This window comes from Anguilla anguilla, chromosome 7, assembly GCF_013347855.1.
Source record: "Anguilla anguilla isolate fAngAng1 chromosome 7, fAngAng1.pri, whole genome shotgun sequence".
NCBI lineage: Eukaryota > Metazoa > Chordata > Actinopteri > Anguilliformes > Anguillidae > Anguilla > Anguilla anguilla.
In genome coordinates this window covers 53,662,437-53,683,729 of record NC_049207.1, presented here as the reverse complement: position 1 = coordinate 53,683,729, position 21,293 = coordinate 53,662,437, and the positions used below count along the sequence as shown (strand labels likewise).

Below are 21,293 nucleotides of genomic sequence, written 5' to 3'. Positions count from 1 at the left end.
CTGAATTAGGCAAATCATGTGTATTCAAGTATTTGAACATACATATTTATGCAAATTCAAAATTTTGTGGGTTTATTTTTTCCCTACAATTTTCTGAAATGATAAGACTAAACTGCTCTCTATCTCATGAAAAAATAAAGGGGAAAGAAACCTGTTGTGTGTGATTTTATACCATTCCGGTCCTAATAGTTAATCTTGTCAATAACTTAAAAGCACTTGTCTCTCACATGTAGACATAAAACAATGAATTCTACGCTGCAGTTTTCACATGAAAGATCACATCATACCAGCAGCACGTAATGGCGGGGCATTGGACGGGACTGAAAAACCTATTACTCCTGTGGCCTAATGAACGTTGAGGTCATTATTTATATGGGCCTTCTTGCACTGTAATCAGGCGAAGCATTCGGTTAAGCCCCCATAAAAGAAACATCTGGTTCTCTAAATGACCTTCTGGTAAAGAACGCACAACATCCATCCACCGATTGTTAGTTTATATGCTGCTTGTTTACGGACACACTTAAACAGAGCTAAAAAAAAAAAGCAGGAGCTGATTTTAGGGGGTTTTCCCACGGGGGAGACGCTGTAGATGTGTTCAGAACAGCAGTGGAGGCTTCCGGCAGGTGATGATTGGCATATCTGAGGAGATTATTAAATGGTTACTGAGTCCATCAGACTGCTCAACGTGCTTTTCCCTCCGTCCCCAGATGCCATACTGTAATAACATTAGTGCATATCCCTGATAGGTTTACTTAGCCAGCGCGCTTAATTGCAGATGATGGCGGCGCGTGTTGACAGAAACGAGATTAGCTGTGGCCTAAAAAAAAAATAAAATAAAATAAAAGATTCGCCGCTAACGCCTCTGCTTCTCCCTGTCCCCGCCCCTTTTCCCCTCCGACAGAGCAACCGTCCATCCATCCGGGCCAGTCCACGCTGCAGCCGGCCCCGCCCACCCACAGGCAGCACCCGTCCGTCACCTCCCTGAACCGAAACTCGCTGACCAATCGGAGGAGCCCCAGCCCGGCCCCCCCGGCCGTCTTGCCCGCCGAGCTGCAAACCACACCCGAATCGGTCCAGCTGCAGGACAGCTGGGTCCTGGGCAGCAATGTGCCTCTGGAGAGCAGGTAAGGGGCCGTTTCCTCCCCCTCGCCCCCCCCAAAAAAATATATCTCACTGCTGCAGTCTGTTTTTTCAACCAGCTGCTGATACAGCATGGATCTCAGCTCAGAGAATGTCCATATGAGGCTTTTTAGGACAAAAAATCACACCTACCAGGAAAAGTTAAAAAAAAACCTGAACAGTTTCTGTCACGCAGAACATATTGAAAGAGCTGGCTGTCTGATTTTGGCAGCCCCAAACAAGAATGTTGTCAGAACTGATTGCAGACTTGGTGTTTGGGGGGGGGGGGGGGGGGGAGCAGTAACGGACAATGGGGTGGGGTTGGGGCTTGGGGCCAGATTATTTCACGGATGTGGAATTGGGAAACCGATAGCTAGAGACAGACACACAAATTACCGTACAATTAAAAACGCATTCCCAAACTGTAAAAGCTGTGAAACTTGAATTGTGTTGCCCAGGGATGGTTGGGGCCCTAAATGACTGCATAGAGTCTTCATGCCAGCAGGCAGCTCTGGTTGTTGAATGGCCAATGCCGTCCTATCAGAGAGCTGAGTTTTGAGCTTCTGCAGAGGTTCAGGCAGAGGACTGTGTTTCCTCTTTAGCTTGAAGACTCTGCCCTCTTCACCAGCCCCCCCCCCCCCCTTAATTGAAGCACGTTGGCAGGTCATCAAACCCCTTTTTTTTAGATGGTTTCCTGCTTTTCAAACATTCGAAGACCGGCCGCTCTCAACACCAGAGAAATCGTTTTAAGATGAGAGAGCGAGACAGACTTCAGGAGTGATATACCACACAAAAAACACCTGCATTCTTAATGTGTTATATTGTTTTTTGCCATTCGTTTACGGAATGCGACTCTTCAATGCGACGTTATCGTAGGAATGCACAGACCGTCGCATTGCCCGCTGGTGAGGGGCTCGGGGGTAACCGGACAGCGTCCGACCTTGCTTCGACCTTGACGGTTTTAGCGGTGTTGACAAAACAATATGTAGACATCCATTATCAACGAGGGGCATGAATCACTGAGACCGTGCACAGTGCTCGCAGACAGAGTACTTCAGCGGGACGAAAAATGGGATTTGGAGGTGGTGGAAATGCCGGGGGGAGGGATTCTCCAGCCCACATAACTGCACACCTCTGCCTAAAGTCTCAATTACACATATTCCACGGGAAACACGACCGGGGCACGTTGGGCTTGAAACAGATGCAGTGCTGTGGTGTGGACTAATCCTCTCAGTACCCAGTGGGTTCCCAGCAGTTGTTATGATGCCATAATGCTTATGGACGGAGAAAGCGTTTTCCATTGTGAACACTTGTAACTAACTAATGTAAAGAAATAACATGAAATCATTACATTGTACAGGAGTTATTTTCTGTACTATGACCAGAAAATCTAATAATAATAATAATAATGATAATAATAATAATAACATTTTTCATTCATAGGAACTATGGGTTAATAAGGTTTTTTAACGTGTTTATTTGTTTAACCACTCATTACTCATTCATCATCAGCATTAACTGGTTACACTGGCCTGATAATACACCTAAGCTATCATGCATTTTTGAAGAGATAAGAAGTAGAATAGGGCCTTTTTTTTAAAAAAATAAGAAGATTTGAGAATATAATTGGGGCACAAAATGCTGGTTGCACTTGCTTAGCCGCGAGCTCTCTTTTGAACGCCCCCAGTGTGTCTGGACCCGTCAGTCCAGGTTTGTGTACTGGAGGTCTTTGAGGTTCTGCGCTCTGATTGGCTAATTAGACGGCCAGACTTGGGTCGCGCCTCGCTGGTTCTGCGCAGGGCTCGGGTGAAGCACCACGCGCTCCGTGTGACATAATCAGCTTTACTTCACTGTGAAATAATATTGCGCTAGGTGGAGGGTTGCTGCGTTACATGTACACAAAACAGACATTTTAAAAAGGAACGATGCTCGCTTCATAGATTATTGTTGCCAGACAGACTTGGAAAGTTGCTTAGAATGTATGTCTTGTTTTTTATTGCTATTCATAAGTTTAAATGCGTTTTTTTTTGTTTTTTTTTTTGGCTTTGCTTGATATTTTAATGTTACCGCATTGATATGCGATGGTGGAACTGGCTTATCTTTTTTGCAATAAGAAATGTTTTATACGTGCAGGTTAATATTTAGTTGAATTATGGCATGTTCTGGTTCTCCCGCTGATTTAATTGTTATCTTCGCCAAGTGTAACCATTCAGGCATGTAAATGCTCATAATCTGATTTTGAATGATTATCTTTCAATTAGCCACATGTATTTACTTCTTGAGTGACACACAAGCTCTGTTGTCAACAGGTATTTAGATACTTTCAGTTGGAAGAAGCTTTACTTTGCATTATAATCTCCACTCTGATGAATATTGTATATTTTCCTGTTCTGCATATGAAGATCTTTTCGTTCTCATTAAATGTTTCTTGGTCAAAACCATTTTTCTTTTTTTTTTCAAACAGATTCAGATTTCAAAATCTCTCCCATTCTATTCATAACATGTTTACACAAAAGATTGAAATTGTTTGATCACAATAGATTAGGTCTTCATGTTGTACGGACCGCTCTGCACTGATTTGTCTTGTGACATGGCAATACGCTCTTAATTAATGCCTGGGAAGAGTCTTTAACACGTTTTCATTGTGATTCTCACTTGTCTCAGGAATCCAAGCCGGTCACTGTTCACAGATTTTAGCCGGCTAAACATAGCCACCTTCCTTCGCTTGGCAGTGTCACAGACATAATGAGATAATCGGATGGGGAAAAAAAAAAAAAAAACACCTTGACTTGATACAAGAATGCAAAAAGTTATTTTCGATTTAAGAAACCTTAGAGTCATAAAGCAGAATAGTAGAATCTCATATATCTCTGACGGCGAGACTTTGCTTTGGAAAAGTGAATTACATTAGCCAGCGGTAAATCCCCGTCCATGTTTTTGGTGTGTGCTCTGCGTTGTGTAACAGAGATGATTGACGCAATAATGAAGCGGCTCTGTAACAAGCAGCAATTGCTTTCCGTTTTAGTCCACGTGTGAGTGCCACGGTTTAAATAGTATATCTCTGCATGGGGTGTATTTTTCTTCGGTCAGATTATACCATGTGCAAAAAACCAAAATGGCTAAGACAATATGCAATTTGAAGTGTGAAATTGTGATGAAGATATGCCGAGGGAAATGTGTTGTATTTTAAATGTAATGTATTTTAGATGTTTGTTCACTGGTGTAGAATATTGTAATGGAATATCTGGTTGTACGTGATCAAACATAATGTGGTTGCAGTAATTGTGAGCAAGGGTTATTTTGTATATCAGAGGGACAGTTGTAATGTTTAGGTTTTCCCATGGAGTTGTTCCTGGATAGGTAACTAGCAAACATAGCGAGTGATCAATTGTCATTTGGTACAGATGAAAACTGCAGCAATTGTAGGATGCGGCATCATCTTTGACTGCACCTCACCCGCAGACGTTGTGTTTGAAGAGCAATGAGCCGTATAAATTACCTTTTGAATGAGAAATGTCTTTTTTGAGTTTTCATTTATTTATTCTTTACAGATTTGCGTCTGTCGTGATATGGTGCGAGATGTCTCATTTACATTGCGCTTTAAAGGTAATCTGGGACGTTGAAATAATATTTCCATTTAAATGTTTGCCTCTTTGTGAGTTCTTTGTGAGCTCTATGAAAAGATGGACATTATTTTGAAAGTGCTTCACTTTCATTTTTCACATCTCTCATGTGGAAAATAGACACCAAATTGGGGTGGGGTGGGAAGGGGTGTGGAGTGGGGCGAGGGGGGGGGGGGCGGGTAGACAGGAAAATTTAGATTTCAAGAAAAGCCAAAATAGAAAAGACTTGCAGTGGCAGTTGGTGTGAAAGTGAAGGGGCATTTCTGTGCTTCCACAGATTTTAGTCACTTCCACAGAATTTCTCCACGGTCGCTGTCTGACACATCCCACTCAGTTCCCAGCTCGCACTGACAGCAGGCACCGTTGGAGTGCCTCTCTTAAATGTGCACGTCGGGGCTGTTTTAATAGACCTTAGCAAAAAAAACAGCATTGAAAATATCTCGAGAATACTCCTTCGATTCTCCCACCTTTTTTTTTTTTTTTTAAACCGTATTTTTTTGTTTGTTTACTTTGTTTTTAACGGACGTGCCGCCATTACAGATAAGTAACAACCGGCAATGTTTACAATCTTTGACGCGTTTTAGAATCCGACCGCGTTTCTTTTTTTTTCCGCGGTACACGCCAAGGTGTGAACCAAAAAAAAACAAAAAAAAAAACCCGCCAAGCGCCCCTTCCTTTCAGTACAGAACTGCCGAAGAATGGGCTCATTACCCGAGCTGCAACACAGGCACACCAGGGGTACAGTCTGAAAACGCTGCCGCATTGACCGAGCGTTCGGCCCGCGCCAGCTGCCTGGTCTCCTACCGAGTCAGCAAGTGGCTCTTTGTGGGGAGAAGTGATGCAGGGTTTTCAGCCGAGCGACGCTGCATCAGGCCTCCCTCCAGTAAAGACGTGTACTGGCTGTGGACCGGAGTCATGGGTTTTACATGGAGTCGTTTACTTAATCTGGCTGCTAATTATTAGATTAGCATGAAGAGTAAGGCTTCTTTTTAACCCTTTTTCCTCCTGCATGTCCTCACCTCTCAGTTAATCTGTGTCTAAAAAGCACAGATTTTCCAAGGGCTTTCATCCCCCCTCTCTCTCACACACACTCTGTGCTTCTGTGTTTCTCGTGTCGAGTCGATGGCGGGGTTGCCTTTGCGCGCTGAAAAGGTGCCATCGCCGTCGGATCTCTGAGATCCCCGGGCTCTCCGCGGGCTCTGGTTGGAGAGCGGTATTCACAGACGTGAAAAGAGACGCGAGGATTAGCATAGTAATTTGCCGCTGAGCATCGGGCCGTTTCTAATCATTTATCAACGGTCATCCAGTTTGTTTGGCTTCAAAAGATGATGCAGCTACTGCACTTCTTAATCATGTCCCAGAAGCATCTTGTAGCCCGGGTCTGGAAGTGTGGTAAGGCATGGCAATAGCACACACACACACACACACACACGCACGCATGCACACACATGCACGCACGCAGGCACAGACACACACACATGTGCACACACACGCGCACGTACACATACATACACAAACACAGGACAGACACACACATACAAACAAATATCTTAATCTTAGTTGTCCTTGGCTAGGAATAAGCGGGTATAGATAATGGATGGATGGATAGAACAGAACAGCTGTTGAAGGGCGATTGCAAATGGGAGTGTTAACTGAATGTTCCACTGGTCACCACACTGCAGCTCTGACAAAACAATATCTTGCCGCGATGGAATATGATGTTTATTAATTAGTAAGGAGTTCAATAAGGCCGTTATTCAGAGCATCAGCATAAATTACTGCATACAGTGGCTTACTTACTGTCATGTTTAGTCTTTGTTCCCGTTGACCTCTAATTGAATCTTTCCATATAACATTATTACAGTATTTCTGCAACTGTTGTAATTACTATCATTATTTTTTTTAAGGATTTAACTGTGTTATTGCACATCATTTACAGTAAATCCCCTGGCTGTGTAGCTGTCGTCAGATCTGATAGTTAGATTTCTCACGCTGCCATGGCCTCACAGCATATGTTTGGCTTCTGTAAAGAGGGAGCTGTCATTTGTCTTTCACTTTTCATTCCTACCAAAGCTGTGATCACAGGAGATCATTACTGGCTGGTACATTTACCTGAGAAAGAGCTCAAACAGGAGAACTTTCCTCTGATGCTTTCAAAACCTTCGAGTAAAGTGTATTTTTGTATGTTCGTTACTGTTTAAAATTCAGTTTTAATCTTAACCTCTCTTTAGATTACTGGCAAATCCTACACAACAGAGTCAAATAAAGTAAAGCTTCAGAATTAAAAATTTTTTTCGTGATCTTGGTGCTGCAGTACACGTCAAAAATATATTCCAGTTAGAAGGTCAGTCAACAAAGGCCTAGTTGAGTTTCCTTAAAAGCGCTAAGACTGTTCTGATATTGGCTTCTTATTTTCTACTGTGTCATTCAACCACAAAGTGATCTGACACAGGCATTTCCAAGAAAGATGCGCAGATACTGAAAACTGACTGACTAGTTGCGTCCATGTTTGATCGGAGCCCGTGTGAACATGAGGATGTTCTGATAAATCACAGGGTGCTGTCTGTGATTTGTGTCCAGGCGATGAAAACATACAAATTCTTCTGTCTCTGTATCTTATGCCCCCGATATAAAGAAATGTAGCAAAGCGAATAGTTCTCCAAAACCGGCGTGACGGCCTAATAGGGATGGATGTATTCACTCCCGTGCGTCATGGTGGTGGCTGTGGGGATGGGAACGTTCTCTGGGTGTCGCCGCCTGACACTAGCTGCTGATGTCAACATCAACACTGTGCTGACCAAAGCCCTCGGGCAGGGGGAGAGATGTGTGTGATATGAGAGAGAGAGAGGAAGCGAGAGTGAGGAACAGAGAGGGAGATAGAAAGAGGGAGCGAGAGAGAAAGAGAGGAAGAGAGAAAAAGAGGAAGAGATAGATAGAAACAAAGACAGATCCAGAGACAGAGAGCCAAAGAGAAAGAGCAAGGAAGACAGATAGCCAGAGAGAAAAAGAGAGAGAGATGGAGACAAAGAGAAAAAGAGACAGAATTTGAATTTTCTCTCTTTTTTTTGGGGGGGGGGGGGGGGGGGGGGGGAGGATTGACCTTTTCTGCCCCTCAGTGTATAAATACCCATTTTGTCTCAGAGCACTGTCCCTCTTTAAGAGTCTCCTCGGTTGACGATGCAGTAGAGAAACATGTTAATTTGCTCTTTCCGGGCTAATTGGATTGTCACATGATGACACGTTGCCGGGACGATGCATGTGCCAGATGTGGATTCAGACAAACACAATGATGAGCCGCGCACGTTTTTAATGGGGGGAAGGCTTCGCAACATTACCTGGCGAATCCGGTTTAAAGTCGCCTGTGATGGTTTTGGGCTTGGTTAAGTTAGCGGCAGGTGGATGGGGAATGGGGTCGGGGGTCGGTGGGGGGGTCGTGGGGGTCGTGGGGGCGTTTTAGAGAATGAGCGAATCCCGCCCCCTTAACATCCCACCTCTGGCTCTCTGGGTCGCGGCCTTTATCGCGGTAATCGCGGTGCACGCCGCGGCGTTTCCACCCGGATTCTCACCCTGTCAGATTTCGGTGGAAGGCAAGGCTGCACTTACGATGCGCAATTTTAAAAGCTGGCCTTGAGTAGTGTTCTCGAGCACAAGCACTGCATTTACCCCGAACGGAGGAACACTCTAATCTTTTAAATTACTCTGCCCTGACAGCAACGACCACAACAACTGCGGCAGCTAAACTAAATTTGTTTCGCGCACGGAAATGTACGCTGCTCCAGAGTTTCGCAGAAATGGCTCCCAATGGCCATTAAAAGGAAATATTTAATATAAAAAACTTTTGTCATTTATAAACATGCTGTTTACTAAGTTGTGTGTCTCCTCAACTAGTCTCAAATTTCAATAATTCTGTAAAACCAACCCTTTCTCTCTGATTTATGTCTACTGGTTTTGTTTTGTTTTTTGTTGGTTTTTTTCTTTTTCACATGCATTACTGGGCGATACAGCCATTTGTTTATTCGTTCATTCATTCATCCATCCATCCATTCATTTATTCATTATTTTATTAATTTGCTTATGCAAGCATGTGATAAATTGCATGACACTCTTCCTTTAAGCTCAGTGCTTTACTTCCCAATCTAGCCTTGTCATTTCAGGGTTTGTAAACCATTATGGCATTAGATATGGGTTTGTGTTTCTTGTTGTGGTAACAGAAAGGTTAGGCTAATTGGATTTAACGCTTGGTTGTATCGAATCATTCTTGTTTGTTACATTGTTGCAATGTCCTTACGGTTCATTTTCTAAGTTTAAAAAATTAATGATGTTTTGGTGAATTGCTTAACTTTGCAGAATCTCGCTTATACATATTTGTTTGCCAATCAAAAGAGGCTCAAGTTTTAAACCACAAACAAAATGGACTCGTCTTTGTACTCATCAGAAGCATTCCACAAATATTTAAAGGGGGTGACTGAAAACTTTTTAATAAATAAATGAGAATAATTGAGAATAAATTAATCAAGATTTAAACAAAATTTTGTATACGTTGTATTTATGTTGATTATATGTTCTCCCCTGGCACTGTCACTACAAACGAGAACGACCAGCTCTCTGTCAAAACGCTTAATCTCGAATTCGGAGGATCTGGTTTAATTACCCGGACCTCACTCTTAACCTGGAGATTAGGCCCCATTAGATCCGTGGGTGATGGAACACCGCACCGGGCTCCACGGTCTTAATTCATCAGCCGTGGAGGCTTGCACACGGGTGAGGAAGTTAATGGAAGGCAAGCCGTCTAATGCATTCCATTAAAATATTTAACCTTTTTTTTTTTTTTTTTTTTTTTTTTTTTTTAATCACCGTAGGCACAACGGTCTATTTAGTCAGTCATAGTTGTGCTGAGGGACAATGGGGATTTCTGTAAGCCTAAATAAAGCTACTAATATAAGCCCCACTTATACAACGTGCTCGGGGAGGGGGAGGGGAAAAAGAGGCCTGGTGCTCTTTCAGTGCGTATTTGATGTGTGTGTTCAGTTCTGTCTGTTGTTTCTTTTGACTGAATATCGAAGCGGGGTGTTAATACGGTTACCCTCCTGAGTCGCATTACTTTACATTACAGGCATTTAGCAGACACTCTTATCCAGAGCGCCTTACACTGTATTCATTTATACAGCTGGACATGTACTGAAGCAATGCAGGTTAAGTACCTTGCTCAAGGGTACAACGGCAGTGTCCTACCGGGGAATCGAACCGGCGACCTTTAGGTTACCAGACCTGCTCCTTAGCCGTTACGCTACACTGCCGCCCGATGACCTCGCGTTTGACCTTGCTCTTCCAGGCACTTCCTCTTTAAGACCTCGACCGGGACCACGCCCCTCTTCAGCACGGCGACGCCGGGGTACACCATGGCGACGGGCTCGGTGTACTCCCCGCCCACGCGGCCCCTGCCCAGGAACACCCTCTCCCGAAGCGCCTTCAAGTTCAAGAAGTCGTCCCGGCACTGCTCCTGGAGGTGCGCGGCGCTGAGCGCCGTGGGCGTGTCCGTCCTGCTGTCCGTCCTGCTGTGCTACTGCATAGGTAAGCCCCGCCCCCCCAAACCCCCCACCGCCCCGCCGCGAACCCCTAACCCCCCCCCCCCCCCCCACTCCCTGAGCACCGTGGGCGTGTCCGTCCTGCTGTCCGTCCTGCTGTGCTACTGCATAGGTAAGCCCCGCCCCCAAACACCACCCCCCCCCCGCCCCCCCTCGAACCCCTAACCCCCCCCCCCCCCCACTCCCTGAGCACCGTGGGCGTGTCCGTCCTGCTGTCCGTCCTGCTGTGCTACTGCATAGGTAAGCCCCGCCCCCCCAAACCCCCCCAACCCACGCCGACCCCCCTCCCTCCCCTCATGTGCTACTGCATAGGTAAGCCCCACCCCCAAACACCCCCCTCCCCTCCAGTGCTACTGCATAGGTAAGCACCACCCCCAAACACACCCCCAGCCCATGCCGACCACCCTCCCTCCCCTCGTGTGCTACTGCATAGGTAAGCGCAGCACCCCCCCCCCCCAACCCCCCCACTGCCAGGCCACGCATGGATTAACTCAAGGTCTAGCTACGCCTCCCCACTCCCCTCTATGCATTAGTGTTAATGCTCAGCAGTATTGACTCTGACACGTATTGAGCGGGGGGCTTGCTGGTTATTGTTTTAGATATTCATTTTCTCTTTTCTCGCACGCTTTGTCAAATGACATGCAGAAACTGGAGAACAGCCGTCTTTAATGAGGACAAACATTTACACCGGCCAGTGCAATGGCAGCTTGTTGCGTTTATTTTATTTTTTTTGTCAGTATGCTTGAGAATCGATTTGTTGGAGCTTGTTGACTTTGGCACTCGACACCTCAGTGAAGATGTTTTGAGTAAATGGGTACAGTAGATAGCGACGAATCAGACATTATTCATAAAGTGTAAGTCGACTAGAGTCGACTAGTGTGCGTGTTGCAGTTGTTCACTATTCATGGTGGTCTTTTGCATTTGACCTTGCTGTAATCTCTGTGGAGACAGATGTCAAACCCCAGGAAACATAAGGCAGAGGCTCTTGATCGGAGGCAGACAGACAGCAGAGAGCATGTCGGTGTTAAAAAAAGAGAGGAGAGGAGAGGAGAGGAGAGGGGAGGGGAGGGGAGGGGAGGGGAGTCTCAAGCAGCGGACGGTTGTCAGGAACCCTCGTCGGAAGAATTCTGGGCTCTTGAAGCCACGAGGAGCTCTTGTGTAAACCCACTCACGGGCGGATAACATCTTCACAGCTTACTTGAGCTGAAATGTTTTTCATCTTGGCCGTGAGGTACACACAAGGTCCGGCACAGCCTCCCAAGGGACACGTAAACGTACGGGGGCTTTGCCGGTTTTTTTATTTTTTTATTTATTTATTTTTTAAACAACACGAGTCAAAGCCCAACGCATCTCTAACCTTTAGCGGCAGGAGTCGGGGCGATAAAAACAGATTTATTTCCAATTCACCTTTTTCCCCTGTCAGTAAGGTGCTAGCCCTGCGTAAAGATGACCCTTCTTTGACCCAGGCAGACTCAAATGAGGAGGAACGGAAATGTAGTTTAATTGTAATTAAGAAAACACATGTATCGGAGTAATATGCTTGGCTCCATTTCTCGGTACCATGAAGCGAAATTTCCAGCTGTGTTTCTGTAGCACATTGTGAGACGCGGTCTCATATACTGGCTGTATTGTGGTAACTCAGTTGGACACTTGCACATTTCAAGGTACCTCTGTCAAAACTTGGCTGTGTGGATAAAGCCAGTACTTACTTGTCTAATTGTCAGTTTGTCTGCAGAGAAAAAATAACACAATTTCTAATTATAATAAATGTTTTTTTTTTTGTGAGAACATCATTTGCTGTCAGGCTCTTAAGAAAACATTAAGCAATGACCACATAACAGGTTTGCGGAGCGGAAACTAATCTCACCAGCATGTTAATACATGGCCTAATTCTTCTCAAATATTTGGTGCATTTGGAGAAAAGGTGGTGCAACATTTGCCAATGGATCTCTGAACTATTCAGCGCACATTATCTATTTGCATATGAGCACAGCAGGCTACTTATGAGAAAAGCTAATTTATGGAAAAATATGTATTCCTAATCACAACATGGCACTGTAGGGGACAGATACTACCACGCAACTTTGAAATCGCCAGGTTTTTTCATCTCAAATTCATGTTTTGGCATTACGCTTGCTGTCCTTATCAAATCTCATTATCTCCCACTAATAATCTTATGCATCCTGCGCACACCGTTCTCTGACTGCTGATTCAGTGAGTTGCGAGGCCAGCAATGCTCCCGAAATACCCATGAAGAATTCACACAGCGCTGTGACAGATTTGCACGGCACCTGGAAGCTTTAGCACAATGCTATTGTATGAAATAATCACACAAGTTCACGCAATACTTAAAAAACTTTGACACTGTACCTTGCAGGGAAAAGAGAAACTCACGCACACGCACACACATACATACACACATATGTATAGTATAAGTACTCTGTATTGTATAACTCAAGTAATGTCAGGGCGGGTTGTGAATTGGTCCACAAGGCTACTGATGGATTTTCTTCTGACACACTGTAGGATAGAGATCAATGAGCAGCATGGCGTAAATCAAAGTCAAGCTGGGCATTCATGAGAATAGGCACTTTTTGGACTAAGATCTGACTGTGTTTTATACCCAACATACACCATACATTCTATTAATTCTGTATGTAACATATACATCCTTATCATAAAAGCCTGGTAATTTACTTAAAACAGAAGCTATCAACTGTTGTACACATGCTTTTGTGGGCACCATGTTTTTGTGGAAGCCATTTGTAGGTGTGTACTATGTAACTGACTCAAGCACAGTGTGTCAGTGTTTCATGTAATGTGGGGTCTTGTGGGGTTAAAATATTTTTTTCCCATATTGATATCTGAGGAGATTGTGTAATTTTTTTCCTTCTTCTTCTCCTTCTCCTTCTTCTTCTGTTGTGGCAGGATGACATTTTCTGCTCACACGATATAATTACCCCAGATGGATAGCCTGTTTGTGTCATATGCTCCCCCCATTCACTTCGCCGACAATGACTCGGATGCTAAATGTCTTCACCTAATTTGGCTCATTCAGTGCAGGGGAGGGAGAAAGAAAAAAAAAAAACAGAACGGAACAGAGTTCCTTTCCGCCAACCATCTGCCGCGGGACGTGAAGCGCTCTCGTCGGGAGCGGCTTCTAAAGATTCCGTTTCATAACGCCGACGCCCGGTTTGAATGGTGTAATTCGAGACCCAGGTGACAGAGACCTCTTCCTGTCAGTTCCAGTCTGTTTTTTTTTTTCTCCCACCCCAGCGCTGTAGTCCGGGAGCGTAGTCTCGATTTTCTGTGGGAAGTATTCTCGGTTTTCATCTATCATCAATTCGACCGGCGAAGTGGCCCCGTGAGTCGAATAGCCCTGTCCTCCGTGCTGCGTTCCTCACGTGTACTCACATGGGCGCTCAGACAGAGCCATTAAGGCACCGTTCATAATTTTGAGTGTTCTGAGTATAAACACTGGCCTGGTTTGTTTGCTTACAAAGACATTTTTTTTTAAAAAGAAAGAAAAAAAAAAAAGCTGTTCCCTCTGGAGTTGCCTCCCCATTAGTTGAAAATGTTATTTTCTTTTATCACACAGAGAAAACAAACAGCATTCCGAGTGTTCCAGAGAGCAACAAAGCTCCAAATCTCATTGCGTCTGAGGGTCTGAAGATTGCACTGCGCAGATTCTTTTAAAAACGCCTCTGCTTGTGTTCTCCTTGTCTATTGTAGATAAGGTTTCTGTTTTCATTTCAGAGGGAAAGTACTAAAACTTGTTTTGGAGCCTCTGCTGTTGCACGCTTCCTGTTGCTGACACTGCTCCCTGATTCAGGCTATTTGTGGCAACCGAGTCGATTCATGAATTAAAGATTACGTGGGTAGGAGGGTCAGCGAGTGAAAGGGCTCATCTGTCATAATTCAAGTCTTATTCAGCGTTCACCGCACAATTTCCTGCATTGTTACCCTCTGTGTTAATCACCGTAGTCAGTACCTCGCCCTGCAAAAAAAAGAGGAGCCTTTGAAAAGATCCCTGAAGATGCTGTGCAAGGAGCTCCACGCTCCAGCACTGCAGCTCTGCGCTTTACGGGTTACTTTGAAGGAGCCTAGCTACGTATGCCGAGGAATGTAAGCAGCAACAGAAGAAGAAAAAAAAGCAGAAAACATATGAAGCCATATGAAGCATAACTTTTGCATTTTTCCTCATGATTGGATGAGTCGAGCTTTTGAGCGAGTTAGTTCTTCGCTCAAGTATTGCTTGATCTCCATGCCTTTTCATGTTGCTTTGTATTAAAGAGATGTGCATTGATGTCTGTCTGACTATATTGTGAAAAGCGGTAATTTGCAAAAACAAAATCAACCGTTTTTGACATGCGCCATGCTCTGGCTCACAGCAGAGGTCATTACATACTGTTTCTATAATCAGTAGCTTCAAGAGGTCGTTGGTACTTATCCACTATTGATCCTGTGTGTATGCGTGTGTGTCTGTCTGTGTCTATGGCTGCATCTGTGTGTGTGTGTGTGTGTGTGTGTGTGTGTTCGCATCTCTGTTCATTTGTAAGAAGGAGCGATTGTTGTTAAAACATGAAATGGTTATTAAGGATTGTCTGTGCTTTGACTGTGTCACCACATTGCCAAGATATCTGTGAACTCAGAGAGGGCAGAGAAACAGGGAGGGAGGGATGGAGAGAGAGAGAGAGAGAGACCATTTTCACAGCTTCTTATCTCTGAAGTGTTCTCTACTCTCCATTTTTTGCTGCTACCTTGGGTTTCCAGTGTAAAAAAAAAAAAAGCAAAACCTATCATGCAGTTCCTGCAATTTAAGGAAAATCCATTTGCGTGCTGCGGGAGAAATTCATTGTGCTTCAATTCAGTTTGAAAAATAGAAACCTACAGGCAGGGATACTGGCTGGTTCTTGGATGCAGTGAATGTCTAGGACTTGAGGGCTGAATGCAATCGTACACCCTAACGCTGCCTCAGAATAAGCACGTCAAATTATCTCCTCTCAAATGTTCTGTTTTGCATTCACCACTCTCCAGATATTTGCTGTATTTTCGCTTTATTAACGCGTCCAGCTCCTTTGTCTGAATCGGACAGAACCCCGAGACTCTGTGTGACGATTTTAATGATGCTGGCAGGACGCGAGAAGCCCGTCGAGCGGCGGTGAGTGTCTCTGCGGATTTTGGCCGTCCACGTCCGCAGTCCCGGCAGGTGGCCGAGCCCGCTGTCTGCCAGGTGTGGGGGTGCTGTGGTGCACCCCCTGACCCCCCCTCCACCTGGGTGAGGGTCTGTGGTGTGAGCGCTGCTCGAGACGGGCCAGGCCCAGGCTCAGGCCCAGCAGGGCCCGGTTTAATGAGTCTGCTGAGAGGGGAGACGGTGCTGGAGGGGGGGGGGGGGGCGGGAGTGGGGGTGAGGGGGGTGTGCGGCACAGTCTAACCGCCACAGCAGGGGTGTCTGCTGGGGCCATATGGAAATGCTCCCAAGCCAAACCTCTCCCCTTTCCTGGGCTACTGGAATTACCTCTTTCTCTTTCTTTCTCTCTCTTTTTTCTCTCTCTTTCACACTCTCTTCTCTCTCTCCCACCCGCTCTCTATCCCTCTCTCTTAGTCTCTTTCTCTCTCGCTCTCTCGTTTGCTCTCTCTCCCCCTCTGTTTTTGTGTTTTGCTCTTTTTTCTGTCTCTCTACTCTCTTTGTTTCTCTTCCTTTTCTTGCTTTCTCTTCACATCTCCTACCTCTGTTTCTCTCGCTCTCTCTCATCTCCATCTGTTTCCTTTCTCTTTCTCTCACTGCGTTTCTCTCACTCTTGCTGTACCATTTTGTCTCTCTTTGTCTCTCTTTTTTCAATTCAATTCAATTCAAAATGCTTTATTGGCATGACATATTTCAGTATGTGCTGCCAAAGCTTTGTAAAACACATTGCAATGCATGAAAACTATAGTGCAATGTCATGAATTATAAACAAGTAAACACATAACAAATACATACAAATGCATAGACTAATGATTATTAGCTGAAGATAATAATATTGATTAACAAAATAATAATCTCTCTTTCTCTCTGTGTCTTACTCTCTCTCTTACTCTCTGTCTCTCCATTTCTGTCTCTGCCTCTTTTTCACTTGCTTGCGGCTGCCTAATGTTTTCCTTTCTTTATGTCATGAAGTCTGTAAGTTATTTTAGCCCTCACAGAAGTTTTGATTTATGCTGTCTTTTTTTTTCTTTTTTTCCTTCCTTTTTTTTTACCCAGCAGTCCTTGAGAAGAACATAAGTACACCCAGGGCTGTTGGCGGCCACAAATTACCCTTATTAGTTTTAATGTCTGCAGTGAGGGAAGGCTATTACTCAGAGAAGAGAGCTTGGATCAGCCCCACATATGGTTCTGCCATCAGCGACGAGCACAGGAAGTGAGGCGCTCAGACTTCCTGCCCTATTATTGCTTCATGTGTCGGGCCTCCCAGGGACCATAGGTTTCTGACGTCACCCTCCAGCCATCGCCTTTCATCGCAAAAACGCACACTCAGCCATCGCCATTCCAGAAAGCCGACTGGACATATGTTTCACGTTAATTGCTACGTTTCTGTATCGCTCTGAAGTTTCATATTCATTTTGAAATATTTATTTATGTATTTGGTCTGAGGGCCAAATATAAATTTCTGGAAATATCAGTCGTGGCTTTGTATCAGTATCAAAGAACGTTCCATATCAAAGAAGCCCAAATGTACAAGCTGGACTCAATTTCAGTTTGAGGGCTTGTTGAAATAAATTTCTTCAGGCAAGAAGGAGAGATATTTTACTGACGCCGTTTTTGTGTAAACTGTAAAAGTTGTGTTCTGTTAAAAATAACCAGGCTTCATTGCATGAGGTGCCCCGGTGGGCTGTGTTTTGAATCTGTACCATGCCAGTGCCAACTGGCCAGCAGCCCCGTGGGGTGGCGCGGAGAATGGGTGCGTGTGGCAGTCGATAGGGTAGTGCTCCTCTCAGAGCGATTTCATTGGTCGATCGGTGTCCTGCAAACGGTTTGTGGCAGCTGTGGTGTGAAGTCTAGTCTTCCAGCGCAATTGGCTGACTGCTCTGCTCTGTTCATCTGGTGATCTGCAGAGTTAAAATAAGCAGTGGAGGAGGATGCATGCTTCTCTGCGCTCTCATAAACCAACAGTGGCTCTCATAAACTATGTTGCAGCGATGAGACAGGCCTACAGCCTTATAATTAATGATAAAACTGTGTGTGTGTGTGTTTGCTTGTTTGTTATGGATGTGTCTATGAGTTGTTATTTTAAAGAAATCGATGAAGGAACTCGCACTGACAGTCACATTACCCTGTCACTGTGTGTGTGTGCGCGCGCGCGCGCGTGTGTGTGTGTGAGACCTCACAAATCCACTGACATGTCCTTTATGTTGTTACAGCCATGCACCTGTTTGGCCTGAACTGGCAGCTCCAGGAGACGGAAGGCTACACGTTTGAGAACGGGCAGGTGAAGTCGGACGCCCCTCCCACGAACACGGCGACCGTGGTCTCGGCGGACAGCGGTAAGAGGGAAAACCGGGGCGCGGTTGTTTTACCTTCCGCCGTTTATAAGGATGGTGAGGCCGGCACTAGACGAGGGAGTCACTGACACCGAACCGTCCTTCAGTGCATCATGTGTAATCTTGTGTCCTTCGGCTGATGCATGCGCCCTCTCTCGCTCGTTGTCAAACCATTTCCGAAATTTGCTCAGCTTTGGGGCGACTCTGAGGACATAGTACATCCTCCTCTGCTTTTCAGCAGTCTTGTTCCGGTTGCTTTGGTAACGCAGGTTTGCCTATCGCCGTGCCGATAAAGCTCCATGTGTGGTTCAGCTGCAGCATTTCAGCACTCCAGAATTTGAACCTACACTGTGTGATCAAAAGGGTCTGGACACCCCTGGGTCCGGGGCTGCTATTCTGGCTTTGGACCTGGCCCCTTACTTCCAATGAAGGCAAATTTTAATGATGCTGCATACAATCACATTTTAGACAAATGTGTGCTTCCCCAACAGTTTGGTCCATATAGAAATGGTTTTGTCAAGGGTGGACCAAGTCCAAATGAATGCCCATAATTTTGGATGAGATGTTGGATGTCAGGCGTCCACATACTTTTGGCCATGATTTGCATGCCACACTGCTGGATTCTCACACGTACTGAATGATGACCTATCAGGCGTTGTCCAGGTTCCTGGTCCCTGGTGCATTCTGGAATGTCTTCCTCTGTTCTTTGGATTCTTATTCAGTGAAAGATCAATGCAATGGGCATTTAATAGCATGGTTTCTAACAAACTGAAATCAGTAAGTGATTGGGCAGAGCTTGAACTACTGTGTAAATTATCATTAGAGAAAAGCATAAAGTGGTGAAATTAAAAGCATAGCTTCATAGCAGTCTTTTAACTGAATGCGCAAGACTTTGATTTTGTGGATTTAGGATCAAACCCAGCGCTGTGTGCCTTTGAGTTTAGCTTTAAGCTATAGTACTTTACAGTGCATATCAATTAGCCTGTAGTTGATTGAGCATGGCCTTTATTCAGTTATGTAGAAAGTTGAGCATTGAACCCATTTGCCCAGAAGGGTACAACATTTTGTAAGTCAAAATATATTTGAAGTGACTTTTTTAGAGGGGGAAAAAAGATTTTTTGAATTTATTTATTTATTTTTGCAAAAAAAAAAAATACAAATAAAAGAAATTACTACTGGAGATAAGAGACTTTATCAGTCAAAAAAAGTCTATCACAGACCAATTAAATTGAGGTTACTTGTGGATGCTTTTATTTTTATTTTTAAATTTTATTCACATTTTTATGCTGTTCTTACTCATTTTTTGTGTGTGTGTGGTTAAAGTGAACTGACCTCCAAAACAGAGCGAGAGACAGAGAGAGAGGCCGCCTAATGTTGCGAGCACTGCCATGGTGCTGACAGATCGGCATTAATGTTTGCTGGACCGCCCCAAAGTAAACCCCATTAACGAAACAGATGGCATTTTCTTCGTACGCCATTCAGACTTGGCTAACGCGCTGTAATCATGACAGGGGAAAAAAAAAGAAAGAAAAAAGAACAGTATGAGGATAGTGAGGACGTCGCGGTTTACGCTAAGAGCGTATGAAACTGCTGAACGTACAGCAGCAGCTCGGTGCTCACACCTCAGGTGTGTGTCCCAGCTGTGTGTGACACAGTCAGGCTGAGGTGTGTTTGAGCAGGGTTTGCCTTGAGGCTTTTTTTATATGCCTTATATGGTCGGCAGACTCTCTCGTTTCTGCACAGACCTCGGACGCCATTAACACGTGTTTAAGGAAGACAGCTGCCCGCGAAGGTAATTTGCGAAAAGAAGCCACAAGTAAAAAAAAGCGGTCTGTTGTATATACGCTGATGTAGATTTAAACGCTCATAAGTACCGCTAATTAAGATGTCAGGAAGTGGGATCTGGCCGTTTATGGGCAATCAATAGCAGGCTGCTTTCTTGCTTGAGATACCCTTGGCTCCATTCCTCCCTCTATGAGTTGTCTTTTAAGTGACGGTGAACGTTTCCATCCAGCGAACCGGCACCCCAAAAGGAACGGATTAACAGAAACTCGCGGACGTAAAATCAAAGTAATAATGTGTCCACCTCTCTTTATTTCTCTCGTGCTCACCTTGGCGATAGACAGATGACGTGACAGCCTTTTGGCCGCGTAAAGCAGTGAGTGAGCGAGCGAGCAGTCCTGTCGGCCCGACCGCTCTGAACCAGCAGGATGGTCTCCGTTCTCCGTGCCGCGGTGGCTAAGGAACTGCTGCACCCTGGGACTCGGTGTTCAGTGAGGCAGGCCAGCCTGCCGCAGATTCGCCGGCTCGAGAGCGCTCCCCTAAAAAAAAACCTCGCGGAAATGGAGAAAGGGAACCCATACCGCCATCGTGAGCGCCCCGTCAGCTCGCGTCGTTGGCGCTAGTCCTACGGCGATTAGCTTCATATTCATAATTAGTATTTGTTTGGTTGGTTCCCTTCTTTAAGGCAGCTTGTATGGATTCCATTTTGGCGCATTTGCTCTTGTGTTGAGCTGCTGGACGGGTTGCTGAAGCTATTCAGGTTAAGTACCTTTGATCAAGCGTAAAAGAGACAGAGACTCACCTGGGAATCAGACCTGTGACCCGGTTGTTAAAAGCCTGTTTGCCTCATCCCACATGTCACCGTGCCCCCGCCCGCCCCCCAGAAATAACTGTATTATCCCCTCCCACAAACCCCTGATGCTATAGAACCATTACAGATAAACGCATTAGACCTCATTTTATACTGCCTGAAACAGGATAATGACATTATGTAACAAACACCTTAAAGATTCTAAGCTTAATACTGTGTGTCATAGCATTTGAATTGTGTACGTTAAAGCTTGTGTTGAAAAAGCCTGAATTGGAATGATTTTGTGGCTTCACCAACCTCGTGATATCTGCTTAAACTAATCCTCATGCAAAGCCTACCTGTGCTCTGCCTGTTTGTGCTCATTACATCTACAAATCTTCTTCAAGAATTCTTGATAACTTAAAGGCGTACGCTGGGACTGAAATGGTTGACTGAGTCATAGATGCGGGCATCTCTTTATATGCTCGTCTAGTTTTTTTATTTCTCTGTGTGGGATTGTAATTTTCCATGAATTATAGCAGATTGCTCACCGCGAGCTAACAGCTAGGGCATGACGGCGCTAACAAAGGCACGACTAGTCTCGCAGCACGATCGTACGACCGGAGGCAAAAAAAAAAGAAAAAAAAAAAAAAAAAAGGACTTTCAACTAAAATGTGAAAAAAATACCAACATTCAGAGAGATTAAAATAGTTTAAATGTTACAGAAAAGGCGACTGCACATGTTTTTTAAGTCGTATATGGTGACACTGTAGGGCAAACTATGTTTCTATAGAGGTGGAATGTCACAGAATATCAGTCTTGTGGGAAGAAATCATGTGTGATGTGTCTACTGAGAGGCCAGATCTTCGCTTT

At 44.8% G+C, this 21,293-nt stretch overlaps 1 protein-coding gene across 13 annotated transcripts in view; it reads left to right on the top strand.

Annotated features, from left to right (window-relative positions):
• si:dkey-237h12.3 (teneurin-3) overlaps positions 1–21,293 on the top strand; it is a 335,156-nt gene that overhangs the window by 251,803 nt on the left and 62,060 nt on the right. For all 13 annotated transcript variants that reach the window (XM_035425584.1, XM_035425591.1, XM_035425590.1 and 10 more), the window contains 3 exons: positions 902–1,124; positions 10,075–10,313; positions 17,729–17,851. In XM_035425584.1, coding sequence (XP_035281475.1) covers positions 902–1,124; positions 10,075–10,313; positions 17,729–17,851 — 585 coding nt within the window. The remainder of the gene's footprint in view (positions 1–901; positions 1,125–10,074; positions 10,314–17,728; positions 17,852–21,293) is intronic.